Below are 23,512 nucleotides of genomic sequence, written 5' to 3'. Positions count from 1 at the left end.
TTGGTGGTTTCACTTCCCATCCGTCCTCGTCCGGCTCTTGTTTGCGGTGCTGTGAGTGGGAAGATGATGGACTCCACACACACACACACACCGCAGAAAGAGAGCTTCCGGGGCGCCATCAGTCTTGTGTGTCTTTTCTTCGTAAACGCGGCTCAGTGTTTGCTTTACCGTCACCTAGTGGTCCCAAAGCAGACTGCAAACAAAATAGTACCGCTGTGTAGCGTTTGGGGGAAACGCTTCCGGACACCTCATGCATTTGTGATGTTGCTGTACAGCGCTAAGAATCTGTCTCAAGTATCCAATAAGTGCAAGTTCAGTTCAGTGCAGTCGCCAGCATTTGGCCCACGTGCAGCTTGTTCACTGTTGGGTGCAGCTCAGAACTGCATGATTTCAGCAAGATGACGTGGAAGTAAGAACTACAGCTGCAAACAACTAAATCGTTTTTCTTTGTGTGCCTCTGATGCAGCCAGACCTTTGAAAACACCCACCGGTAATATTCTCTGGCAAACATTCAATGACAATAATTGGGATTGAGTAAAAATTTTAAGTAATGTCCGTGGAATGTCACTGTGTGGAATGTTCTGCTCACAAAGTATTTATGGTCGTTGCACGATGAACCGCAAGTAGACTGGCCGGATGGATTATCCAGAGCATTGGCTACCACCTTTGAGGGTCATTCTCGTGTTCTGATGTCATACTACAGGGGTCGCCAAACTACGGCCCGCGGGCCACATCCGGCCCGCTGCGTGTCTCTGTCCTGGCCCGCGTGAAGGCAGTCATAAATCCTCCCCCAACGAAACTTTGCCCATTGCAAATAAAGTTTGCCGACCCCTGTCACACTCGATCTTCCATCTCTGTCAAATGAGCTGTGAAGTCACAGTAAAAAAAAACAAAAAAACCACAAAACAGGTTCATGTACTGTAGAAACGTGCTGGTGCAATATGGCCGTCCCCTGACTGAGTGACTGGACCTGCGTGTGTGGATGTGGTGTCTCCCTCTCTCCCAGGTACTTTGAGACGACCACCATCACTGCCCAGTAAGAAGCCTGACCTCTTTGCTGTGCTTGCTTTGTGGCTTTCTTCTCTCCAGACTCCTCAAGATGAAAGCAATCAGCGCCGCGGCGCTCGGCGTCCTGATCTGCACGGGTAAGCGCAAACATAATCAGTCACCCGAGAGTGGGTTTGGGTTAATGAAAGGCCGAATCAGGCTTCGTTTGGCGACTGCCCTTTGTTTTCCGCCCAGTGATTAGCATAGAGACTCTGAGAACACCGCGCCAGAGTATCTCTACTTATTTGCTCCTCTTGGCTTTTCTTTTTTTTTTTCTGTCATCGGGAGGGGCCTATTTTTAGATGCCATTTACATTTCAAATGCCGTGTTTCATTTTTACGGATCTCAGTAGGAACAAAGGCGGCCGGGGCCTATTTAGAGATCTTCATATGAATCAGCAGGAAGCTACAAAAACATTCCCCCCTCTTTGTAAACGAAACCTTCTCTTATCTTCCAGCAGTCGTGTCGGCGTCTCCGAAAGGTAAAACATCATTTCTTTTCTTTTTTTCTTGTCCCAGTTTGCAGCGCACGCCCACGGGAAGCTTTTTGACATGATATTAATCATAACAACAGGAGGAAGAATCCATGTCATGAATAATGCACCCTGTGGCTGTGTCCACCAGTCAAACAGGAACACAGGACGGCCTTCTTCGGCGAGGACATCTACATCGACTTCCCCAAGGGGACGGTCGGCGAGGTCGTCTTCCAGCCCAAGAACAACCAATCGGTGGAGGCGGTGCTAGTGCGGGAGGGCCAGAAGGTGGACTCCCGGGTCACCATCACCAGCCTGGGCCACCTGGTTCTGGAGGACGTGCAGAAGAAGGACGAGGGCGTGTACGTCATCAGGAACAGCAGCAACCCCGGCGTGGCCAAGCAGCTCATCCTCCACGTCCAGGGTAACGCAATGGCTTCTGACACCCTGCTGCTTCTGACATGAAAGCAATAGATTGAAGATTCAAAGATTGATTTTACACGGCAGTGAAAGGTTGGTGCGGCAGAAGTCGACGCGATTAAAAGAAAAAAAAAAAGGTGTTGTGCAATACAAGTAGTCGCAAACAATGGAATGCAAAATATAAAACATAAAACAAGACAATTCATTCATTCATTCATTCATTTTCCATACCCGCTTCGTCCCGAGCTCAGGGTCACGGGGGTCTGCTGGAGCCTATCCCAGCTGACTTAGGGCGAAGGCAGGGGGACACCCTGGACAAGTCGCCAGTTCATCGCAGGGCCACATAGAAACAAGACAATACCATATTAATGATATATAGTAATAATAATAGCAAAAGTAATAGTAATATAAGAACATCAGTAAAATAATGCTACAATAGTAGTGCAACAATAGTAGTTGTAGTAGTGATGATAATAATAATAATAATAATAATAATAATAATAATAATAATAATAATAATAATGATGATGATGATGATGATGATAACACTGATATTAATAGTGCAATATAACAGTATAATATAATAACCTTAGTATAATTACTTACATGATTTATGAAATATAATATAGTGTCATAAGAATATTAAGAATAGGAATAATAACTGTATTTTTCTCTGTTGTTGTGGGTCAGACTGCGCTGTGGAGCAGCAGGTGAAGTACGGCCAGTCTTACTACATCCACCTCAGCCACGTGGAGCACCCCATCACCCTGCAGTTCAGGTGCAGTCGCACGACGACCGAACAAGACAGGCAACAAGAAAGAAGGGCAAAGCGCGCTAACCGTTTTTTTTTTAATTTTTTGGTCGTCACAGGCCCCACGTCGTGACCGCCAACCAGAGCGTCATCCAGCAGGTGACGGAGCCTCCGCCCGTGGTGCTCTACAACCAGACGACGGTGGTGGCGGAGGAGTACGTGGGGCGTCTGAGCGTGACGGAGAAACGGGTGACGCTGCACTCGGTCAGGATGTCGGACGAAGGGAGCTTCACCGTGCTGGACCGCGAGGGCAAGATCAGGCGCAGGAACTGCCTGAATGTCAGAGGTGAGAGGAGGGAGTTGGTTTCGCACGGCAGAGATGGGAAGAGGCAGCGGAGGGCATTTCAGCCCCGCACGCTGTCAGTGATGTCATACTGGTCATAGGACGACAATGAAACAAACCGTTCATTGGAAATAAAAATGCACAGACGATTTGCATCTGTTTTTAAGAAAATGCCAAACAGAGAAACGATTGAGCCTCACAAAACATGTACGAGCTCGCTGAAATATGATTGCATTTAAACTCCGCCCTAATAGGTGACACTGGATTATTGTATGAAAGGAAGAAAACAAGACTATGGAGAATAACTTTATGATCACATTTATGCAAGTTTTGACTTTTCTGAGTGTGTAAGTGCAGGCCAGCAGCGACGGCCTCGCTGCCCGACTGGACGAAGGGCTCACCGTGCTAACAAGCTAGCCCTAACCGCTAACACCTCATTCTGTCGCAGAGCACCAGGACTTCTGCCACCCGACCAGCGGCGACAACCTCAAACTGAAAGTGTACCTGCACTACTCGGGCCTGAACATCGTCTACAGGCCCAAGTCGGACGGCGCCGAACGGGTCATCCTTGAGCAGGGCGTCCTGGCGTCGCCGCTGGACCCCCAGCTGGAGGGCAGGGTCACCGTGGAGGGGTCCGAGCTCATCATCAAGAAAGTGCAGATGTCCGACTCGGGCGTCTTCAGAGTGAGCGACCTGGCCGGGTTCCACGTGGCCGACATCTACGTCAACGTCGTCGGTAAGGGAAGAAGACACCTCGGGTTTGTTCTCGGACTTTTTTTTATCGACGGATCAGTTTAAACTCTCCCATTTAATTTTCGCATCAATGCCCCTCAATCGCTCTCTTCCTTTGGCTGCATCAGACCGTTTCTATTTTTACCGGTGTCGTGTGAAAGACAAACTGAGGCATTTAAAGGGGCGGGCGTGAACAAAGTCGATGGGAAACCGTCCTCAAACCGGCCTCTGCTTTGTTGCAGAACTTGGAAGAACTTGGCAGCTGCCGTGATATTTTTTTTGCAGTCAATACATAAAATTAAACCGCAATTCTCACGTCAGGCAAAGCACGGCCTCGGTTTTCTGGACAATTTGCGATTCTTGGCGCAACTCCAACATTCAAAGAGGAGTTCATGCTTTTCTGTAACGCTAATGAGATAAAAAAAAAAAACAAATCAGTAGGATATCCAATCATGAAGGATGTATCATCAAAACATCCTGAAAACATCAGCAGCGACGACTAGGGCTGTCCCGATACTATATTTTCACTTCCGATACGATACCGACATTTCCACCTTGAATATCGGCTGATACCGATATCAATCCGATATCAGCATGCCACAAATGAAACATACTTTCATTAGTTTTATTCCATAGTGTGGAGTGTTAAAAAAAAGGCAGCATCAAGTGATATTACTCAAACAGAGAATAAGAGTCAAAAACGGTTTTATTGGAGAACATACCACTTATTATTAACAACTATTAAAAAAAATATGCGGAATAGAAAGAATAAATTCAAAAATAACTCAGGAGGCCGTGAGCAACGACCCAAATAACTTATAGTGCAAACAATTCAAGCATGATGTGGAGATTCTTTTTGCGCCGGAGTAGAATGGGCTGCTTTCTATCGGAGCGTTAATATCGGAGATTTAAGATGACGTCCGATATAATCCGATATTCCTTTTTAGGCGGATATCGGACCGATATCCGATATCAATATCGGATCGGGACAGCCCCAGTGACGACGAGCGTTAACCCGTGACCCCCCCCAATGATTTTTGAAGGCAGTCCGCTCCGGGATGATGAGGGCACACGGCAGAACCGGGCCTGAGGCGACCGCTCAACGCCGGATTGACGCTCTTGTTTTGCCCCGCAGCCCACAAGCTGCCGCCGCTGACCGTGGCCATCCTCTCCATGCTGGGCCTCATCGCCTTCATGCTGCTGGTGTGCCTGCTGTCCTGCCTCTTCAACATCCACAAGAGGAAGGAGAAGAGCAAGAAGCTGATGGTCCTCGCCCAGCAGGCGGGCAAAGGGGAGGGAGACGCCTTCCGACAGGTAACGCACGCCTTTGCCTGCGCTGCCGTCCGGAAAAAGGGGATCGTCGATAGGGGGAATGTTTAAAAGCGGGGACGCTCTATTCTGGCTCGCTGGGTCAAAGTGGTCAGATGGTTGACTCGCTTGGCAGCTCCAGGAAGGGAATCCAGACTTGCAAAATGTCACGTTTTGAATCTTTCATAAGTCGCGAGCGCGCCTCGTCTCTTGGATTCCCTCCAAGACGCTAACGGGAGCAGATGCTCGTGGCTGCCCTTAAAATGACTGCGCCACCGAGAACTCTTGACAGTCTGGCAAATGACTGGTGCATTTTAATCACATTTGAAGACAAAATTATTTTTTGCCTCGTGAGTATTTTGAATTAGACTCATTGTGTAAAACAAAAAAAAAAAAACACACAACAGCCTTTTTCCCTATGATTTTTTTTTTTCCTTTGGTCATTGATGGTCTGTGACTATTTGGTACCATTACTTCAATATTTCCATTTTATCCGCGGTATTTGTTTTTAAAATGTTAATGTTAAAAAAATTCAGCTGACAAAAGCAACTCCAAGGATCTTTGAAGGTCAGTTGGCTCCCTGATCAGCTGACTAATTTAGGCGCCTTGACAACCATCGCCTTAGTCACAACAGCCTCCCAACTCTCACAAATCCACTGATCAAGAGAATATATGGAGCAATTAAAACCCCATTAGAAACCCGCAAAGCGCCAAACCCACTGGGCCGATTGGTCGACTGAGTTGTGTTTGAAGAGCAGCTAGCGAAACGTCGACAGCCGTTGCGCGATGGTTGGAGAGGAGCATAAAAAAAAACAAAAAAAACATCAAACGAGCTGTGGTGTTTTGGAAAAAAAAAAAAAAGTTGGTAATCAAGGCCGTTTATTGCTTTTTAATTGGTCAAATTACAAATTCATTTCAATCGCTTAGAATAGACGGGAGTGAATTCTTCCTCTTTTAACCAGAATCAGCTCTAAATAAAACCTCAAACCTGTTCATTCATCTATGACTATTTGTGGTGTGGTGTGGGGTATTATGCGCAGTGCTTTCACATTAATGTTACATTCCGGCTGTTAGTTTCTGCTTATTTAACGTCACTTCTGTCTTTATCTCCCAAGCATTCGCGGTATCCTCTCCTCATATGCACATTTACATACCCTTCATATTTAAATCACATCTCTGCAAGGCAGCTATTCAGGACAACACAAAGGGCCTGATTTTCTGAACTTCGCTAAAGGTTTGAGTGTGCAAACTCGTGTGTCATTGTGATCGTCGACCACTTCCATTCGAGCCTCAGCGGCTCAGCCGTGCTCGATGTTTTGGGCAGAGTACTGGGAGGAGTCCACGCAGATCATTTCAATTGAGCACAGTGGACTTACATCGCCTTTAAAGAATCGAGGTCCCTGTTGTGCGTCTTTATTCAGTCGTTTGAGAGAGTGTGCTCGGGCGCCCACAGCTTTGGACAAACTGTGACTATGATGGTGTTTACGGTGATTACGGAGGTGCAAGAGGGCATCAGTCTGATTCAGAGTCATTTGTGGATCTGCACATTTTCTCCTAAATTCACCTAATAATCCTTTTTTTTTTTTTTTTTTTTTTTTGTGAAACCAAATGTGTTTTCTTTGTTATTTATTTATTTATTTTTTCACCTCTTGCAATAACACCTCCAGATTTTTGGTGTTTAAAGTCCATTCTGCTGTTGAGGGCTTCCCGTCAGGGGCGCGGGGACGCACGACACACACAGAGCCCTCATTAGAATGCGACTGCCTCTAACCAGGTTAGCACCTCTTGTCATTCGCAAACACATTCTTCGCCCTTCCCCCCAACAAAACATGAAACCTGTCACTGCGAGTGTGCAGCTGGGCTCCCTTGAGTTGGGATCTTATAGGCCCTGTTTGCACTCGGTCATTTCAAGCGTTTCTCCGTATTCCGATCGGCAAAAAACACACAAAGTAACCAAGTGCAAACAGTCCAAATCCAGTATTGTCATCCGATTACTCAAACCACCTCGGGGAGGTGGTTCCGACGCATAGCATAGCATAGCATAGCATAGCATAGCATAGCATTGCATTCGTCACGGATGTGCGAACAGAATGCGACTTCAGTCCACATTAAGGACCGCCTACTCCGCTCACCTCTCCCGTGTACGTACTCGGTCGGCGCCCCACCTCCAGGCGTCGTCATTGTAAAGTTACAAACAAGAAGCGAAAACAAATCATTTTTGTTGGACTCGTTTATTAGCATGCTAATAAATTTCAGTCCGCATTAGCGTATTTTGTCAGCGGAGCCGCGGTCGCAGTTTCCCCACATATGTGATTAAATGTGCGACGTTGCGTCCGAAGATTTTCCAGCCACCGTTGCATCCGAAAATAAAGTCGTCACCACTCTGTCCCACCAGTCGTCACTCCTCGTTCGGATCCATACGCACGAGCTGCAGTAGGATTAAAACGAGTGACTTGATACAGTCCGCAAACAGGAAGTTGATTCTTATTCGTGTTCAGGTGAAACTAGCCCTAGTTTTGCGCTTTACTGCCCCGAGTGGTTAAAAATGCACTAATGCGATCACAAGTGGCACGCTCGAGACGCATGTTAATGCTCCAGTATGTGCGAACGGATGCTTCAAGATGCGTACTTGTGACACGATCCCCCAAAACAGTTCCAAGTGACCAAGTGCAATCAGACCCATAGACGACTGTCACCTGTCTTGTCAGGTTGGATTTCTTCTGTTTTCCTCCCAAACTGTTTTGACTTGTCCTGGCAGTATGTTGATATGTGTTCCAAATATATGTCTCAGTCATGGATGTATAAAGTGTTCCAAAAGTGTTGGCATGGGGCCTCTGTGACTGAACCCTTCCTAGTCTGGTGGCCCAGCTAACGCTGTTGCCTCTTGGTTGCGTTTCTCCCCCCCCCACCCCCTTCTTGTTAAGGAGCCTCACACGGAGCCTCTTCTCGGTGAGAGAACTGCACTCTGGCCTCTTCTCTTTTTTCCTTCTGCGCTCCCTCCTCCATATCGGTTGTCCACAGTATTTCGTAGTTCTCCTTTGGGCCGATCAGGACCTCGATCAACTTGTCGTTTTGCGACGTTATTGGTGGCAGTTTTAGAACACAGTGTTTGTCTCTCTCTCTCTCGAGATGATACAAAAAAAAATGTAATAATTACAGAGACACCACTGAGGAGAAACTGCCACCGGTATCACAGGCCGAGCGAAGGTTGATCGAAGATCCCGACTGACGGACGGACGTCAGTGGACTCGCTGTGAAGGGGAATCCGGCACCACAACTTGGGACAAAATGTCTCCGTCATCCCGAAAGACCTCTTGCATACACACATTCGGAAATTCTGCTACGTCCGGGGTCACAACTGTTGCGCGGCAGTCGCAATCAGAGCACAATGTAGACACCCAAACAATTGGAACGAGCGGCATAGAATTTAAACAATCGACCCAAACAACTGGCTGTGCAGACCGGGATCGCCAAGCTCGATCCTGTCTTGCAGGATCGTGGAAACACTTTTGGACCAGGTCGGGGTGCATGCTCGGAAAAATAATAATCTCACTGATCTTATTATTTACCTGAGAGCGAAGCTGCGTCTCCTTTCCTGTCTGTGAGTTCAAGCGAAAGGATGGCGCTGCTTTCCTCCCCGCTTTCAGGAAATAACCTGCGACTCGCCAGATAGACGGGACGGATGACGTTGGACTCGACGAGCCGTAGCGAGAAAGTCACACGGGTGCCGTGTGGCTTTTTCCTCCCCTTGTGCGCCCCTCGCCTTCGCTTCTCCCACTTCCTCCCCGTTTGCCCCCCCCCGCCCCTGTTGCTGACAAAGTGCCGCAGTTGCAGGTAACTGCGAGGGCATCGCTTCACCGCGATACGGCTGGCGAAGCTTAACTCCGTCCGAGTGTTTTGCAAATGAAAAATGACGCCGTGTGTGACGCGTGAACTTTGTACCTTTTAGCTACTCGGTTAGCAGTGTCATGGAGAAGTCGGTATTGTCGAGTGGCTGTCGTTGGTGTCATGTGACGATGTAGCTGTGGGTCCACGTCAGACCTGCTCCTGAGACACTGTGGCCGGCTGGTTTTATATTTCTTTGAAAAAAAAGTCACGAGCTGAAAAAAATAAATAAATCTATTTAACTTTGTCAACGTCGAGTGCAAAACCCCATCAGTTCTGACTGTACAGCTAAATGCTAATTTGAATGCTAGCGCTTTGGATCTAATTTGACCAGACTCAAGCCATTTCCAATGACCTAAAGCCATCTCTATCGCCCCCTGGTGGCAGGGTCGCAGTGTAAGGTTCAACGTCTTCATCTGCAATCTTGCTCGTTTCCGTTGCGACACCCTGACAATTTAGTAGCATTCTAACCGTGATGGCGTCTTGAAAGATTCTCATTCAAGTCTCGCCACTTTCCACCCTTGAGTGGATGATAAATGTTAAATCAGCTGGCCAGACTCTCTCGCCACCTTTTGTATTTATTCGTGTGTTGCTGTGTGTTTGTCCTCGTTTCTTTCGTGTCTGTGCACATGGGTTTCCATGACTTTGTGTGTGTGTGTGTGTGTGTGTGTGTGTGTGTGTGTGTGTGTGTGTGTGTGTGTGAAAGGTGGTGTGTCTATCTGTCCAGTTTTACATGTGTCGTACGTTGGAACATCAAACGTGTGTCTCCTCGCCCGGCCGAGGTTGAGACGGCTGCAGTGGCCCCTCTGAGTTAGAAGAAAGCAGAGAAACTTAAAAGGTCAAGTGTGTAATATTTGGCTTGATTTACAATTTTTCTATTGGTTTAAAACTAAAGGTGTATAATCGCAGTACAATTACAGTAATTTGGTTTTCCTACCCCGATATATGTAAGAATATACATGCAGCAAGGCTCCTCCTCCCAGGGAGAGTGAAATATGCTGCAATATAAAATGTGACCACTTGATGTCGCTGTTTCCTCTTCCAAATCTCCAAATATTACACACTTTTAATACAGCCTTTAAATCAGTCACACCAGCCGAGTCCAGTGACTTGTCCCAGCGTCTCCTCAGGTCTCATCCGTCTCACTTCCTGTCCTCCCGTCCATCACTCTGCCCGTCTCGTCCCGTCTTCTTTTCATCTCACCAGTTTTCTCGTTTCTTTCTCAAACGCTGGTGGGTCAATGATTGACTTCACTCGACGTCTTTGTGTTTCGTCGCCACAAGCAAACCATATTAATGCTTCAGCCAACACGAGGAGTCCTTTTTATGAGAATTCGACCTGCTCGTGGGCCAAATAACGGCAAAAAAAAATAAATAATAATAATAATAATCTGCCTTTTCTTTGCTGATTTATTCTTCCATCCATCAGGATTCATCTGCCTCCACCCGCCTTCCACCAACACTCCTCCCTCACTTTCTGTCTCATTGAAAGGCCGCCGTCAGCTCTGCTCCGTCTCAACCTCTGGCCCCACCAGATCTCAGTACATGTACAGTAGTGCTAAGAGCTTCCTGTGCAGTCCGGTGGACATTGTGCGTCTCTACGTTGTGCGTCTCTATGTTGTGTGTCGTCGTGTCTCCGGGTCTGTGTGTGTTTTAGACGTCAGCGTGGCAAAAGTCCGGCCGCTGGGACTTTGTGCGCCGGAGCCTCTAATGTGACGTTTTGCGTGCGTGTGTGCGTGTGTGTTTGTGCGCGCGTGTGGCCCTCAGGTGGTCCATGAGGCTTACAGCAGGTTCACCGAGGAGTCGCTGACGCAGTCGGTGTGCGAGAAGCCCACAGACAGCACGGAGGTCACTATCAAGGTCAGTGGGGGGGAATGGTGTCAAATCCGATGGCGTTAGAACTGAAAGACGACGGAGACGACGGAGAAGACGCCGCCGCGGCCTCTCCGCAACGCAGTTCGATTCACCGCGCCTCGTTTCGAGGCCTCGTAAAACTCATTGGATCCATAGTATTGCTACTTCTTTGTATTATGGTTATGATTATTTCTATTAGGAGGAGTAGTAGTTGTGTTTCATGCTGTCATGTGCAACGCAGAGAGTGAGACCGAGTCTCAGCCTCGGGGAGAGAAATCAAATTATTTGGAAAAGTTAATACGTACATAAAGTCTTTCTTGTCTTATTTAACGCTCCGTTGGTTTTAGCACCCACTGTTATGATGATGGTTCCTACCATACCGTACTGCCATTACTATAAGTAGTAATAGATTTCAAAACAAAACAAAACAAAAAAAAGATAATAAAAGGGGCATGAGGTAAGTGTTTGATGTTTCTTTTGAAAGATAGTTTGAAAATGCCCGCTGCGTGCTGTGAGGTTGAAACCTCGACGAAACGTCAGCTCGGCGTGGCCCGTGTTAGCGCCGGCCGCTAGCATGTGAAGTGCTGCCCGACTCTGGCTGCCACCGCCGGGCTTGAGCTCGGCAGGAAGGTGAATCTATAAATACGGTTCTTGAGACATGCACATAAATTATTCACGTTGCTTCCCCCTGACCTCATTTTCTCCCCCTTCCTCTTCCATCTCCACCTGCTCGTCTGCATCTCTCTCTTGTTCTTCTTCTCTTTCTTTGTTTCTTTGTTCCCATTCTGGTGTCCTCTTCCTTTACGCTCCTCTTGCTTTATTTCCCCCCCGTGCTTTTCTTTTCACCGTGTTTGCTCGTTTCCTCCGCCTCTCTCCACCCTACCTCCACCCGCAGGGCCTGGAGGTGTCCAAGCCGGGCCGCTACCAGGCTCTTCCCTCGGACAACTTCCTGGAGTTGAGCGACTCGGGGGTGGAGTTCACCAACGCCAGCCTCCCGCTGGACAGCGACACCGACGCCGCCACCACCTACGCCTCTCACAAGCCGCTCCTGAACGCCGTGTCCCCCACGGCCGTGACGGCGGGGGCGGGGGCCCTCCGCCCCGACAGCCCGGAGACCACCGTGGCCCCCCAGGGTGACTTCAGCGCCAGCCGGACCCCCGATTCCGCCACCAGCGCCAGCCCGGCCTCCAACCCGCGCTCGCTGGCCGCCACCGCTGCCGCCACCCCCGACGGCAGCCCGTGCGGGGCCGCGTCGCCAGAGACGGCCTCTGGGGGCGCCGCTGGGTCAGAAGGAGGGGCCGAGGACAGAGAGGCCGAACAGAAAGCCGCTTCGGCCCAGAGCACCTGAGGCCAAACACGTCCGCTTGTTTATCGGAACGTCATCATTTCCAAGCACTATCACGATCACGTAAAAAATACAACAACCCCAAAAAGGCTGCACAAAATGCACGGTGTCAAATTGAATTGAAAAAAAAAAAACACACAAAAAAAAAAAATCACTGCACTACTACTACTGCTACTACTGCTACTACTACGAGATGCAGAAAGAATGACCCACAACCTCTGCAATCAAGAGGAACGACGCAAGTCTTTGCATCCAGGACATGCATGCCTTTAAAGATTAGACATTAAAGTAGCACCTGGAGTCGAGGGTGGGTGGGTGGGTGGGGGGAGGGGGGGTTACAGTAGAGTGACTGCATGCAAGCTTGGAACGGGCTGAACAAACACACACTGGAAACAGAAAAAGAATCTCAGCACTTCGAAGGGATCACAGCAGTTTGAGCTCTTCTCAAGAAGAAGAAGAAGAAGAAGAAGAAGAAGAAGAAGAGGAAGAGGAGGAAGAAGAGGAAGAGGAGGAAGAGGTGTTTTGGAAAAAAAACCTGCCGACGACAACAGGATGGAGCTCCGTCAAGTCCCCTCGGGGGGGCGGGGGGGGGGGGGGGGGGATCATATCATCGCACCAAACAAGGCAACGCCCACACACAGGCTCTATTATTAACCGGACGAGTGTGTCAGAATGTGTCCCGGACTCTCTGACAGAAGCTGCTGCCTCAGCAAGCCATCATCTCCAGCCCCCCCCCACCCCTCCACCAACACCACCTACCCTTTCACGTGTCCAACTCCAACCAAACTATTCAAACGCCTCCATCGGACAGATCAGACAGCGGAATGCTGACATCGGAGAAAAAAAAAAAAAAAAACTTTCAAAAACAGCCCCCAATTACCGAGCACGTTTTATTTTCTTCCGAGAAGCACCGTGATTTTCCGATACAACCCAGAGACGGGGACAGGTGTATGAGATGAGATGGAACAGGGGGCGTATTTGGGAAAAGATGAATATGACTCGCGTGATTCAAAGAGCCGTCCCAACTTCCATCCCATCTCCGAAGAGCTGCGATCGTTGACGTCGTCAAGTGTTCACGCGTCCCCCCCCCCCAACTCCCCCCCCCCATGTCTGGGTCCTCTGGTGTCGAAGCCGATGTCGGATTTTTAATCCTCACGTGACGTTGGCGAGGAAAAGCCGGCTGAGTCGGGAGGAGAAATTCTAGCCGTGCGGCTGGTTTCTAGATGATGTTTCAATCCTCCAGGGCTGCCCGCAGCATCACTGGGGGCCTCCTTTCATTCTGTCTGAAGTATCTTAATCACGCGGATTACACCAGTGGTGGACCTTCAGTGACACACTAGCCATGTCGTCAGTGTTGGCTGGCATGTTTGTCCGTCGCCTTCAGTTTACCATGGAAAGATACATCATGTTTACGGCCGTTCCAATATTAATTCCACATTTCGTGCCCATAGCGATTGAAAGAGAAACTGCTCTCCCTTTTTTTTTTTTTTTTTTTTTTTAAACAATTCTGTCTAATTTAGACATCAAACTTTTCTGTTTCCTTCAACAACTTTTAGCCCATGAATTGATGTCAGCGTCTGCGGGTTTTACCATCCCCATCGTCGCTGAGGGCAGTGGGACGGGCAGATTTTCCATGTAGAAAAGCACAAAATTTAGCACAAGTGATCGTCTCGGTTCACGCTGACAACCTAAAAGGGAAAGAAATCAATTTGTTCTGAAGCAGCTATTGTAAATATTATGATAATGAATAATACAAAAAAAAAAAAAGGAAGGCTGTCCGGCTCCCCGCGTATTTGGGACAGCGCGGTTTTGAATTAAACATTTCTTTAAAAATGGGACCACGAGTGTGTGTGAAAATGTGAAAGCTTGCAGTCAGACGAGCTCTGACGCGAGGGCCGCTTGTGCTAATGGCAAGCTAATACTGGGGGAAATCTTCAGGGAAATGTAAAAGCAATATCACAAACGTCAGAAGCCTGGCAGCATCGTCCGCCGCGCTCAGAAATCTCAACGACTCCCCCCCCCACCCCCCCGCTCCATGTAAATACGTGACCTGCATGTGCAAAGTGTGAAAGTGCCGACATGTTTGTCACTGCAAGGCTTATGCAAGATTTTACACTTAACCTGAATGCTGCGTGGATAATTTACCCGCTCGTCTGAGTAGATAGAAAACCAATGCGTGGTGGTGGGGGGGGGCTGGAGGCTTCCTGTATGTGCCGAGACTCTCCGGCGTCTCCTGCTGCATTCCACTCACAAAAATCCTTCCATCAGATTTCCTCTCAGTAGCGTTGGATTATCTGCGGCCATGTCTGGGACTCAGGTGAACAGTATTTAGATCTCTGGATTCCTTCTCAGCAACGGGTTGAAAAGCACATGCATTTCAAAATGGAAAGCAACGGGTTGGTTAGTGTGCTTCAGTATGAACTTGATCAGCAAAAGTATTTCAGTCATGGTTTTGAAGGGGGGTGGGGGGGTGTGGGGGGACCTCGAACAGATTTCATTATTTCAGAGCTCGCTGATTTTGTTGAACCACACAAGGGATAAAATTCCAATCGAGAGAAATAAAACACCCGGCAGAAATGTACAGCTCCACAAACGTGCTAGTTCACAGCTAGCAGGCTAGCGTCAACACAGGCGCTCGGTCAGTAGTTTCAGCTCTGTGCTGTTTAAGAGGCCCGCGGTCTCGAGGAGCAAAAATAATGCTACGCTAAAAGCTATCGTTCCCTTTCTGTTGCGTCTTTATTACATAAGAAATGCCTCTAAGTTACTGAGAGGCAGGCCAGCACCCTCCATTACCCCATTAGCATTGTTTGTGCTAATTACCGAAATGGCACTCAAGCCACATTAGTAGCAATTTACAATCGTTCTGTATCCAAACAGGATTACATTATAGCGTAATTGCAATTTTTCAAGCTACTTTGTGAGGCCTCTGTGTTTCCATGATTGTTTGTTGCCACTGTTATGTGTGTCAACAAGGCAGGACTAAGTGCCAAACCCTAGGACGTTAAAGACGCTAAAGTGGATTGACTCGACTGGAATATCATAAATGAAACAAATCCCAGCATAAACCCCCGTTTCCAATGCGGGTTAAATGCACAGAGGTTAAGGACTCAACCCAAACAAACTCTTGTTTGGACATCGGGTCCAGATAATCCCGACTGATGAGGGTTTTTTATGGAAGGATTTTACTTTCCATGTTTTATCACATGTCCTGAATTTGAAAAGTGGCTCAGAGCAGGAGTGCTGACCCTGGTCGTTATGGGAGGAAACTTTAAAAAAAAAAAAAAAATTAAATGGAGACTGGCTTTGCTCTTCACCTAAAATGAATTCTAAAGAGTACAAGAGAAGCCACAAAATATCAGAATTGTCCAATTCTGAGATAATTTTTCCTTTTGAAGTGTTTATTCCCTCATTCACTGATTACTACAACCCAATTTACTCTCAAAGTCTTTGTTATTTGTCTGATGCCAGTGTAACAGCACTCCTTCTTTTGGCTAACTTTAAAAGTTTTTCAGGATTGTTTTTTTTTTTTTGGTCTTCAAGAGAATGTTTGATAGCCACACATTTGTTCCCACTGTGATACTAACAGCACCTGAGAATGTTTTTTTTTTTTTTTTGATGCAAGTCTCAAAATAATGCTCAAATAATCAGTCATTTTACTTTGAGACAAACGTGTCCTTTATCCAACTGTAGAAAAGTGCATTTGTCAAAGAAAAAAAAACATTCTTCTTCTTCTTTTGTAGTATCACATTTACCACCATAAAAAAAGAAAAACCTTCTCCCGCTACTAACATGCTTTGTACTTCTGATATTATAGCCTCTACCTGCTGCCCCAGTGTATACCTAAGAGCTAGTGTAACTTCAGCATGCCGACCTGTAGATTTCGTGTGGGACAGCAGCTCTTCGCTCAAACTCAAACATGCTAGTCGTAAATTGAATTGCACTTTTTTTGTACAGTTAGCCTCGTGGCGCCATCCTCCTCGTTTCCACCAGCACTGATCAACACACTGGCATGAAGAAGGGGTTGAAGATGAATTTGGCTCTTTCTCTGTATTTTTGCTTTCCTGTCAGTCCCCCTGCACCCCCCCCCCCCCTCCACCCCCCTGTACCTCGCACTTCTGAACGAGTCAGCGTGATTGATTTCTTCCGCGAAAAATAAATCACCGACGTCTACTTTGTGTTGCGTTACCGTTTGGCCTGAGTTGCCACTATGGAAGTTGTTGATGGTTTTTCTGGACCGTACCACAGCTTTACCACTAGATGGAGATCATAACGTTTTGATCCAAGATGTTTGTCCAAACTGTTGACTGGTCGTGTAGATTGAACAGCAAATACAAAACATCAGGATTTTACGATTACCCAGGACGGATGGATTTTGGCTGTCACAGAAAAGTCAACTTCCTTTACATGAAATGGCACCGACTGATGCTTAATGATAATTGGTAATCTGCAAACTCTTAATCAGCTGCAGTGATTTCATGGCCGACGTCGATTTTTAGCATTTGTAACGAAGACGCACGTCTTCCCCTGAGGCTCCCCAGGCAGCTGGGCAGTCACCGAGGATTGTTGTGTCTTGCACTGATATGTAGCAGAATGCCACGCTTTCTGCAGCGCGATCCCAACATCGATGGCCATGAAATTGTGTTTGGTTTCACTGAGAACGAGGATGGCACACGAGGCTAAAGTCAGACGGTTTGATTTTTGGTTCAACTGTGAAGTATCATCATGGTCAGTGGCATATCGGCAACAGCAAGGTGGTCCATTTCAGACTTTCTTGACACTTGCATTGACTTCCGTGTTCCTCAGGACTTGAAACGATTCATCCAGTTTCCATTTATGTTTCTTTTTTTTCTCAACACGAAGCTCTCTGTTTTGAAAGAAGTCAGCGGAACGATACTTTGTGATTTTTGAGTTCGGTAGGCCAGTCATTGACTCTAATGATGCTTCACGCCACACGATCGAGTGTCCACACGCACCCTTTTTTGCTTTTGCTCGAAGAACAACGATCGTTTCTATCCTCGTACTATATCGGTCCTTTTTTTGGCATCCTGCACAGAACTTTTATAAAGCTTCTCCCTTTTTCTGTAATGAATGAAAAAAATAACAATAAAATTACTTTTGAACAGAAGTGTATTGATTTTTTTTTAATTATTATTATTATTATTTTTTATGTTTTCTTCCCATAATCCCCATCTGCACTAGTGAAATTGTTTCCACTCACTTTGTCTCACACTGACTTTTGGCTTATTGCATAACCAAACCATATTTGGCTCACGTAGTTACATCACATCCGTCCTGGCGCTAGTCCAAATGTAAAAGCAGGCCGGAGAAGAGAGACGTGACCTACATGTGATGTTATATACGCGGTGTGGTGGGCCACATGACGAGTGATTGTGGGCTCGCCGTGTTGCGTAACAAGTCGACTTAAAATGAGCTTATTTGTCGCACAATGTTCGTTTTTAACTTTTAAAGTTTCATTTATTCATGTGCCGAGGAAAGGACCGTGGCACCTTTTCTTTCTCGTCCCGTCGAAAGTCTTTCTCTGACTCGCGCATGCTCAGTCTGCGTTCTCTCGGCGACACACTTCTCCTCCTGCTCGAGCTCTTCTTCTCTTGTCCCGCTCCCGCTGAAAAGCGCCCTGGCCGCCAGCCAATCGGGGAGGAGCAGGAAGTGACGCAGCCTCTAGCGCATAGAAGCCCCGGGAATGGCGCGCCAAATTTCAAAGGACTTCCTCCTGGGAGGAAGAGGACGGGGACGGAGTCCGGTGACACTTCTCGGGGGGTTAACGACGGCGATAAACTGCAGCACGGCCCCCTACACGACAAAGTAGTTTATTCACGGGAGTTTAAAACCTTCGCCGCTTCCGCACTGGAGGACGCGTACGGCCGGCTGGAGCTCTGTTATTGTAAGTTTCGACCTCGACTGTCTTTCTTGCCGTCGGGTGGGACCACCGTCTGCTAGCATAGAGCGGCCGAGCTAAGAGCGACTCGCACCGAGACACTTTCTCCACCCGGTAAAGAAGGTCGTGCGTTAGTTGTGCTTAGTCTGCAAGTACGTTTACGGATCAACCTAAAAAAATAAAATAGAAATACGCGGCTGTTGTGGGTTTTTTGTAACAGGAAGTGTGCTGTAACTTTGCACCACGTTCATTTCTACGCCGAGTGATTGTCCCCCTGCTTTGTGTCCCATCAATTGTCAGCGAGCGAGGCAGCTGACACACGTCGCTCAGTGCGAGCAACCCAACGCGCTCGTGCCATGTTTTCTTTTCTTTTCTTTTCTTTTCTTTTTAGTCAATACAGCCTGTGTGCACTTTCATTGTTTGTTTGCCCGCCCCAGCCTGTTGCAACGTGATTGCGTTCCGTTTTTTTTTTTTTTTTTTTTTTTTTTTTAAATATCACGCTCGACTTGTCATCGAAATCTTTTCACCTGCACAAATATCTCCTTTTTGTGCGCGTGTGTGTGTGTCTCAAACGCATTTCTCTCCCTTTCCTCCCTTGTCTCTCCAGATATGACAGCTGCAACACGCTGTCAGTCTCGCAGCCGCCACCGCCTCGGCTGATGACGGCCGATGTCAAAAGTTTTAGGATTTTTTTTTTTAAGCATATATATATACCTCAGAATTTTGTGAGTCACGGCTGTCAGGTTTTAACTCGTCATATTAGTTTGGATTTTTTTTGGGCTGCACTTCCCTTTTGAGAATCGATTGTGCAGCAACAACACAAACACGCTGTCCATCTCACAGTGTGGAGCTTCCTGCTCTGAGCCTGCAGGAGATTTTTTTTTTTTTTTTTTTCCCCAGCCTGTCTTGGAGGTGTCTGCAGAAGCTGATTTGCACACTCCTCAGACTCATGCGGCGCTCCCAGCCTTTGTAATTTCCCCATGTTTCTCCTCACACACACTTGTGTTGCGCTGAGCTGCTGCACCTGTCAGTAACCTTCACACGGAGTTATTATCATCCAGGGGTTTTTGATCCCGCTTGTATGCAGCCTAGACTCTAAACCCATTAGCAGCTTTTCACAGCATGGCCCGCAGCCTCCTGTAACTCAGGGTGGGTGGTGGGTGGTGGTCTCAGGCGGCGGAGGCTCAGCTCAGAGGCGGACGCTCGAAGGCCCTCAGCCATGCTGGCTGGGGTGCAGCCGTGCTTCCAGCTCCTCCGGATCGGCTCCTCGGACGGGGACTCGGCGCGCGACCTCTACACGTTCCGGCCGGCGCTGAGCCAGTCGGTGTTCCGGCTGGGCCGGGCGGCCGAGCTCTGCGACGTCACGCTGGAGTCGCAGTCCGTGTCCCGCATCCACGCCGAGCTGTACGCCCAGAAGGAGGCGAGCGCAGCAGGATCGGGGGACCAGGAGGAAGGCTGGACTGTGCGCGTCAAGGACCGGAGCAGCCACGGTAACGGAAAAACACAAACACACCCGGGCACGTCTAGCTCTTAAAATGAAGTGGAAGAGAAAGAAAGCCAAAAGCAAAGTGAAACCCCTTCTCCTTCCTCTTCTTTCGGCTGTTTCAACCTCAGCGGCTTCCTTCTGCCGATGTCCTTCACTGTCCCAGTGTCCTTAATCTGCCTTGATCTCCAAAACATCTGAAACAGTCCGGGGTCATCGTTCCTCCTCTTGTGCATCCTTCTCAGTTTTCCCACAATGTCACCTTTCATTCCTGTTTATGTTCTTTGGTCACACCTGTCACTCGTCTCTACCTGCTCCGACCTGCTTTCTTCTGCACCTCTCGTTGCGTCCTTCACCACAAATATCAGCTCCCTCTCGCCAGGGAAAGATTTTCCAGTGAGCCAGACGCCCCTTGCACACTGTCAACATTCCGCGCGGCGTTCAGGGGCGGACCCTGGACGTCCGGATACGCGGGGTCGAGCCACGTGTCTGCCGCCGGGTTAAAGCAAAACTGGGCCGCGAGGAATGCGAAAGTCACCCAGCTGACAAATACCGAGAGTGAAAGCAACGCAGCCCAGGCCCACAATCCCTTTTATGACACCCTGTTCATTCATCCTCAAATCAGTGTGACGCCGCCTGTAAAAGAGCGGGTGGCCCCTTCCTCAGCTTGATGTTTAACTCATTTTAAAGCGGCCTTATCTTTCAACTGGGACATGCACAGCAACTTTTGCCCAGTTTTGTGTCTCTATTCGGCCTTGTGTGAACATCACTTTTTATTTTATTTTATTGATATTAGTGATTTAAAACGCTAAAGTGCCACAGACGCCCGTTCAACTTCGAGCTTGGTGTCGGACTCACTTTTTATGGCTCAATTGATGAAGTACTTCTGATGTCATTTTTTGATAAGTTGCTTGATTACAGCTTCTTCACATTTGAAACAAAGAACCACTTCTTACAGCCCTACTCCACATAGAAACGTTGTTTCCAGTTTCGTCCATGCTAAATACTGAAACAGTGTCTTAATACTAAAGCAGCCACTTTAAAAACCGTCTCCAGCGTTCACATGAGCCCAAGCAGATGCAAAAGTGGGAAAGTGATTTAATCCCGTTGACCTAATTTGGAGTTTTATAGCGACGATAAGGAGGTCGTTAAGGCCAATTTGCTTTTATTATAGTCTTAATCTTTACATTATGTGAACTAACCGTCCATTGTCGCCATAAATTTATGCCCTGTGCGGCAAAATTTTCAAGGCTGTGACACTCATTACCTCCTACCTACCATTCGAAAGAATATTATGAAAGGGCAAAAAACTCAACACGCATTCGAGTATCTCGCCCTCAGTTATTCAACGTGGTGCGGCGGGCGGAGGAGTCCTGGGTACCCAGGAGATGTGCATGACTTCAGGTTGTCCGAAACCAAAACTAACCGCATGAAATGCACACGGTGTTAACCCAGCACTTGACCTCGCTGCGGTCTCTTAGATGTGTGCGAATGCAAATAGTGTGTGCACGTGTAGCGTGAAAGAGAGCAGAGGGAAAATGAACGGCAGGCTGATATTTACTGTTCAAAAAAATAAATAAATAAGAGCTGTATCAGGCAAATGGTCCTCTCAAGTCTGCACTCAGGAGCTGAAACTGACTATTTATTTATTTATTTATTTATTTTTTCAAATGCACAGCCGGCCTCGCTGATTTTTCAGCCCCGCTAATAAATTTGCCTTTTAGTATTTCTCATTTTTGGTCCCCTGCGCCGGGGCAGCGTGATGGTGCCGGAGACACTCAATCAACGGTGCAATCCACATTCTGCTTTCCCTTCGGTCTCATCTGTGGCCGCTGTAAACATTATTCTGAAGCCGGCCGGCCGGCCGTTTATTCTCTGCGGTTTCACGGAATCAGATGCGCTCAGAAAATGGAGCCGCGGCGACGTGACCGTCGCTTCCAAAACATTTCCCCTTATTGGAGCGCGACACTTTGGGCCAGAAGGAGATGTGTGTGAAATTGGGGCGAGCCAGACTTCCTGTTTTCCCAGGACGAGTCCTGTTGTTACGTCCTGTCCTGGGCGACCCGGTGGTTTTTTTTCCACAAAAGTTGTGAAAATAGCCTTATTTTCATGGTTTTTCAGCGAAGAAACAGTATATTTTATTTACATACGCTGATTTTACTCATCCAGAAGATACATTAGTTAATTTCAGAAGATTTCAAAGTTGTTTTTGCAACATTTAAAATTGTCAGAGAGAAGTCATTTGAGGCAGAAGTAAACCATGTTGAGCAACTTCTGAGAAGCCAAGCTAAATGTGTGGTAATTCTTCTTGCTAACAGATGCTAAGTAACAATTTTCTATCCCTGCAAAGGAGGGATGTATTGAAATATATGGACATTTTAAGGCGTCTTTGAGTCGACTTCCAGTGTTATTTCAGTGTCTCGTTGCTCCACCGAGTGTCCTGATTGTGCTCAAGAAGAACCTTTCGCAAAATATACACCTTATTATTGTTCAAGGCACGACCATATGCGTCTCAGGCCCTGTCAGTCAATTCCTCTGAAGTAGGAAAAGTCTTCTTTTGCTTTCTTTGCTTATTAGAAATATCTGAACGTCTATCTATACCCTTTGTGCTGTGACACAACAACTGACTGCGCTGCTCCGACAATCTGTAGAACTTAATAGAAAATAAATACCGCGAGGCTGCTTCCGCCGAAAAGGAAGATCTGACAGAATAATGAACCTCCGATGGAAGTTTTGACAGCTGGATAGCTACAAGTAAACAACGCATTAATGATACTGGCTTTTCAATTCATTCTCCTCTGGTTTGGCAGCTTGTTTTTTTTCCGGAAATCTCAGCTGCGGAATGGTATTTGTGTCGACTGTCTGCTGGAGGGAAACGAGTTGGATCCTTCCGGCTCCCCTAAATGCTAATGTTTTTTTGTTTTTTTTTTTTCCCCCAGGCACGTGGGTCAACGAGGTGCGCCTTCAGCGCGGCGTCAAGTGGGAGCTCTCGGACGGCGACACGCTCATCTTCGGCGGCCAGTCGGCCCCGGGGAGCCCCGAGTTCCTCTTCCTCTTCCAGAAGGTCAAAGTCCGACCGCTAGACTTTGACGCCATCACAATCCCTAAGGTAATAAATAGGCTTGCACCGATACTGTTTTTTTTTTTTTTTACAGCGCGCGTTTTGTTGACCCACCTCGTAGGAGAAAAAAAAATCTATCGTAGGATATGTAGATACCATGTGCTTTAATGTCCATTGAAAATAAAGAAAAGCATTACAACAAAATGTGTCTTTGAAGCCCCACGGTATTCAGCTCTTTATTGAAATTACTCTATACACTGAAAAAATGGATGAAATGCAGCTATTTTATGACTTACTTACTACTTATATGATTTTTTCAATTTGTCGGGCCGGATTAAAAAGCTTAACGGGCCGGCACGTGGTTCCGGGCCTTAGTTTGAATAAATAAATACTTGGTCCCCCATCCACTAGATGGTGCTATAGGGGCGACAAAACCACCACAGCGGACTAACCTCTGTAAAATAAAAATTGTCTCCCAGGCGGGCGCCTTCTCGTCGGACCTGCAGAACCGAATCAGAACCAACCCGGACCGCAAGACGGCCGACGACCTGAACGTGTCCAAGCTGCCCCTCAACCGGGCCACCGTCATCCTCAACTCCATCGGCAGCCTGAGCAAGATGAGGGGCAGCAGCTGGACCTTCAAGAGGAGCCACAGCCTGGAGGGCACGGCCTCGGACCCGGGCTCCTCCTCCTCGCCGCCGGCGCCGGCGCCGGCCGTGGGCTTCTCCTCGCTGCTGCCCCCCTCCACGCCGCAGGCCTTCCTCTCGGGGCCGGCGGCGGGGCCGGCGGCGGTGGCGGCGGCGGCGGCGGCGCCTTCGGCCAGGTCCCTGCAGGCCGCCTCCAGGAGCCGGAGGAAGTCGGCGCACACGGTGCTGCTGGAGGACAACAGCTCGGACGAACCCCGGGGCCGAGCAGG

At 47.9% G+C, this 23,512-nt stretch overlaps 2 protein-coding genes across 3 annotated transcripts in view; both read left to right on the top strand.

Moving 5' to 3' along the window:
- The first annotated feature begins 1,090 nt into the window (after positions 1-1,090).
- LOC142877291 (uncharacterized) lies at positions 1,091-12,275 on the top strand. Of its 2 annotated transcripts, none has more exons than XM_076011769.1 (9): positions 1,091-1,145; positions 1,505-1,528; positions 1,671-1,943; positions 2,630-2,717; positions 2,810-3,036; positions 3,482-3,769; positions 4,901-5,079; positions 10,725-10,817; positions 11,707-12,275. In XM_076011769.1, the coding sequence occupies exons 1-9, from the start codon at positions 1,100-1,102 to the stop codon at positions 12,157-12,159; spliced, it is 1,671 nt and encodes a 556-aa protein (XP_075867884.1). In that variant the 5' UTR covers positions 1,091-1,099; the 3' UTR covers positions 12,160-12,275. The 2 variants fall into 2 exon arrangements, with proteins under 2 accessions (XP_075867884.1, XP_075867885.1); XM_076011770.1 differs by having other exon boundaries at positions 1,094-1,145; positions 1,508-1,528.
- Positions 12,276-17,819: 5,544 nt separating this feature from the next.
- The window catches only part of tcf19l (transcription factor 19 (SC1), like), a 10,700-nt gene continuing 5,007 nt past the window's right edge, over positions 17,820-23,512 (top strand). The window contains exons 1-4 of the mRNA XM_076012044.1: positions 17,820-18,058; positions 18,660-19,542; positions 22,475-22,644; positions 23,076-23,511. Of these exons, the coding sequence (XP_075868159.1) occupies positions 19,272-19,542; positions 22,475-22,644; positions 23,076-23,511 (877 nt within the window). The 5' untranslated portion in view covers positions 17,820-18,058; positions 18,660-19,271. The remainder of the gene's footprint in view (positions 18,059-18,659; positions 19,543-22,474; positions 22,645-23,075; position 23,512) is intronic.

This window comes from Nelusetta ayraudi, unplaced genomic scaffold (genome assembly GCF_046127955.1).
Source record: "Nelusetta ayraudi isolate G7.1 ecotype Tasmania unplaced genomic scaffold, CSIRO-AGI_Nayr_v1 ptg000135l, whole genome shotgun sequence".
Classification (NCBI taxonomy): domain Eukaryota; kingdom Metazoa; phylum Chordata; class Actinopteri; order Tetraodontiformes; family Monacanthidae; genus Nelusetta; species Nelusetta ayraudi.
The sequence above is the reverse complement of the archived record's forward strand: the minus strand, read 5'-3'. Positions and strand labels throughout refer to the sequence as shown.

Excerpts from the sequence above, each read along its gene's own strand:
- LOC142877291 (XM_076011769.1), top strand. The coding sequence starts at position 1,100 with ATGAAAGCAATCAGCGCCGCGGCGCTCGGCGTCCTGATCTGCACGG. Across the intron at positions 1,529-1,670 it reads CGTGTCGGCGTCTCCGAAAG|TCAAACAGGAACACAGGACG; the intron begins GTAAAACATCAT and ends TGTGTCCACCAG. Across the intron at positions 5,080-10,724 it reads AGGGAGACGCCTTCCGACAG|GTGGTCCATGAGGCTTACAG; the intron begins GTAACGCACGCC and ends TGTGGCCCTCAG.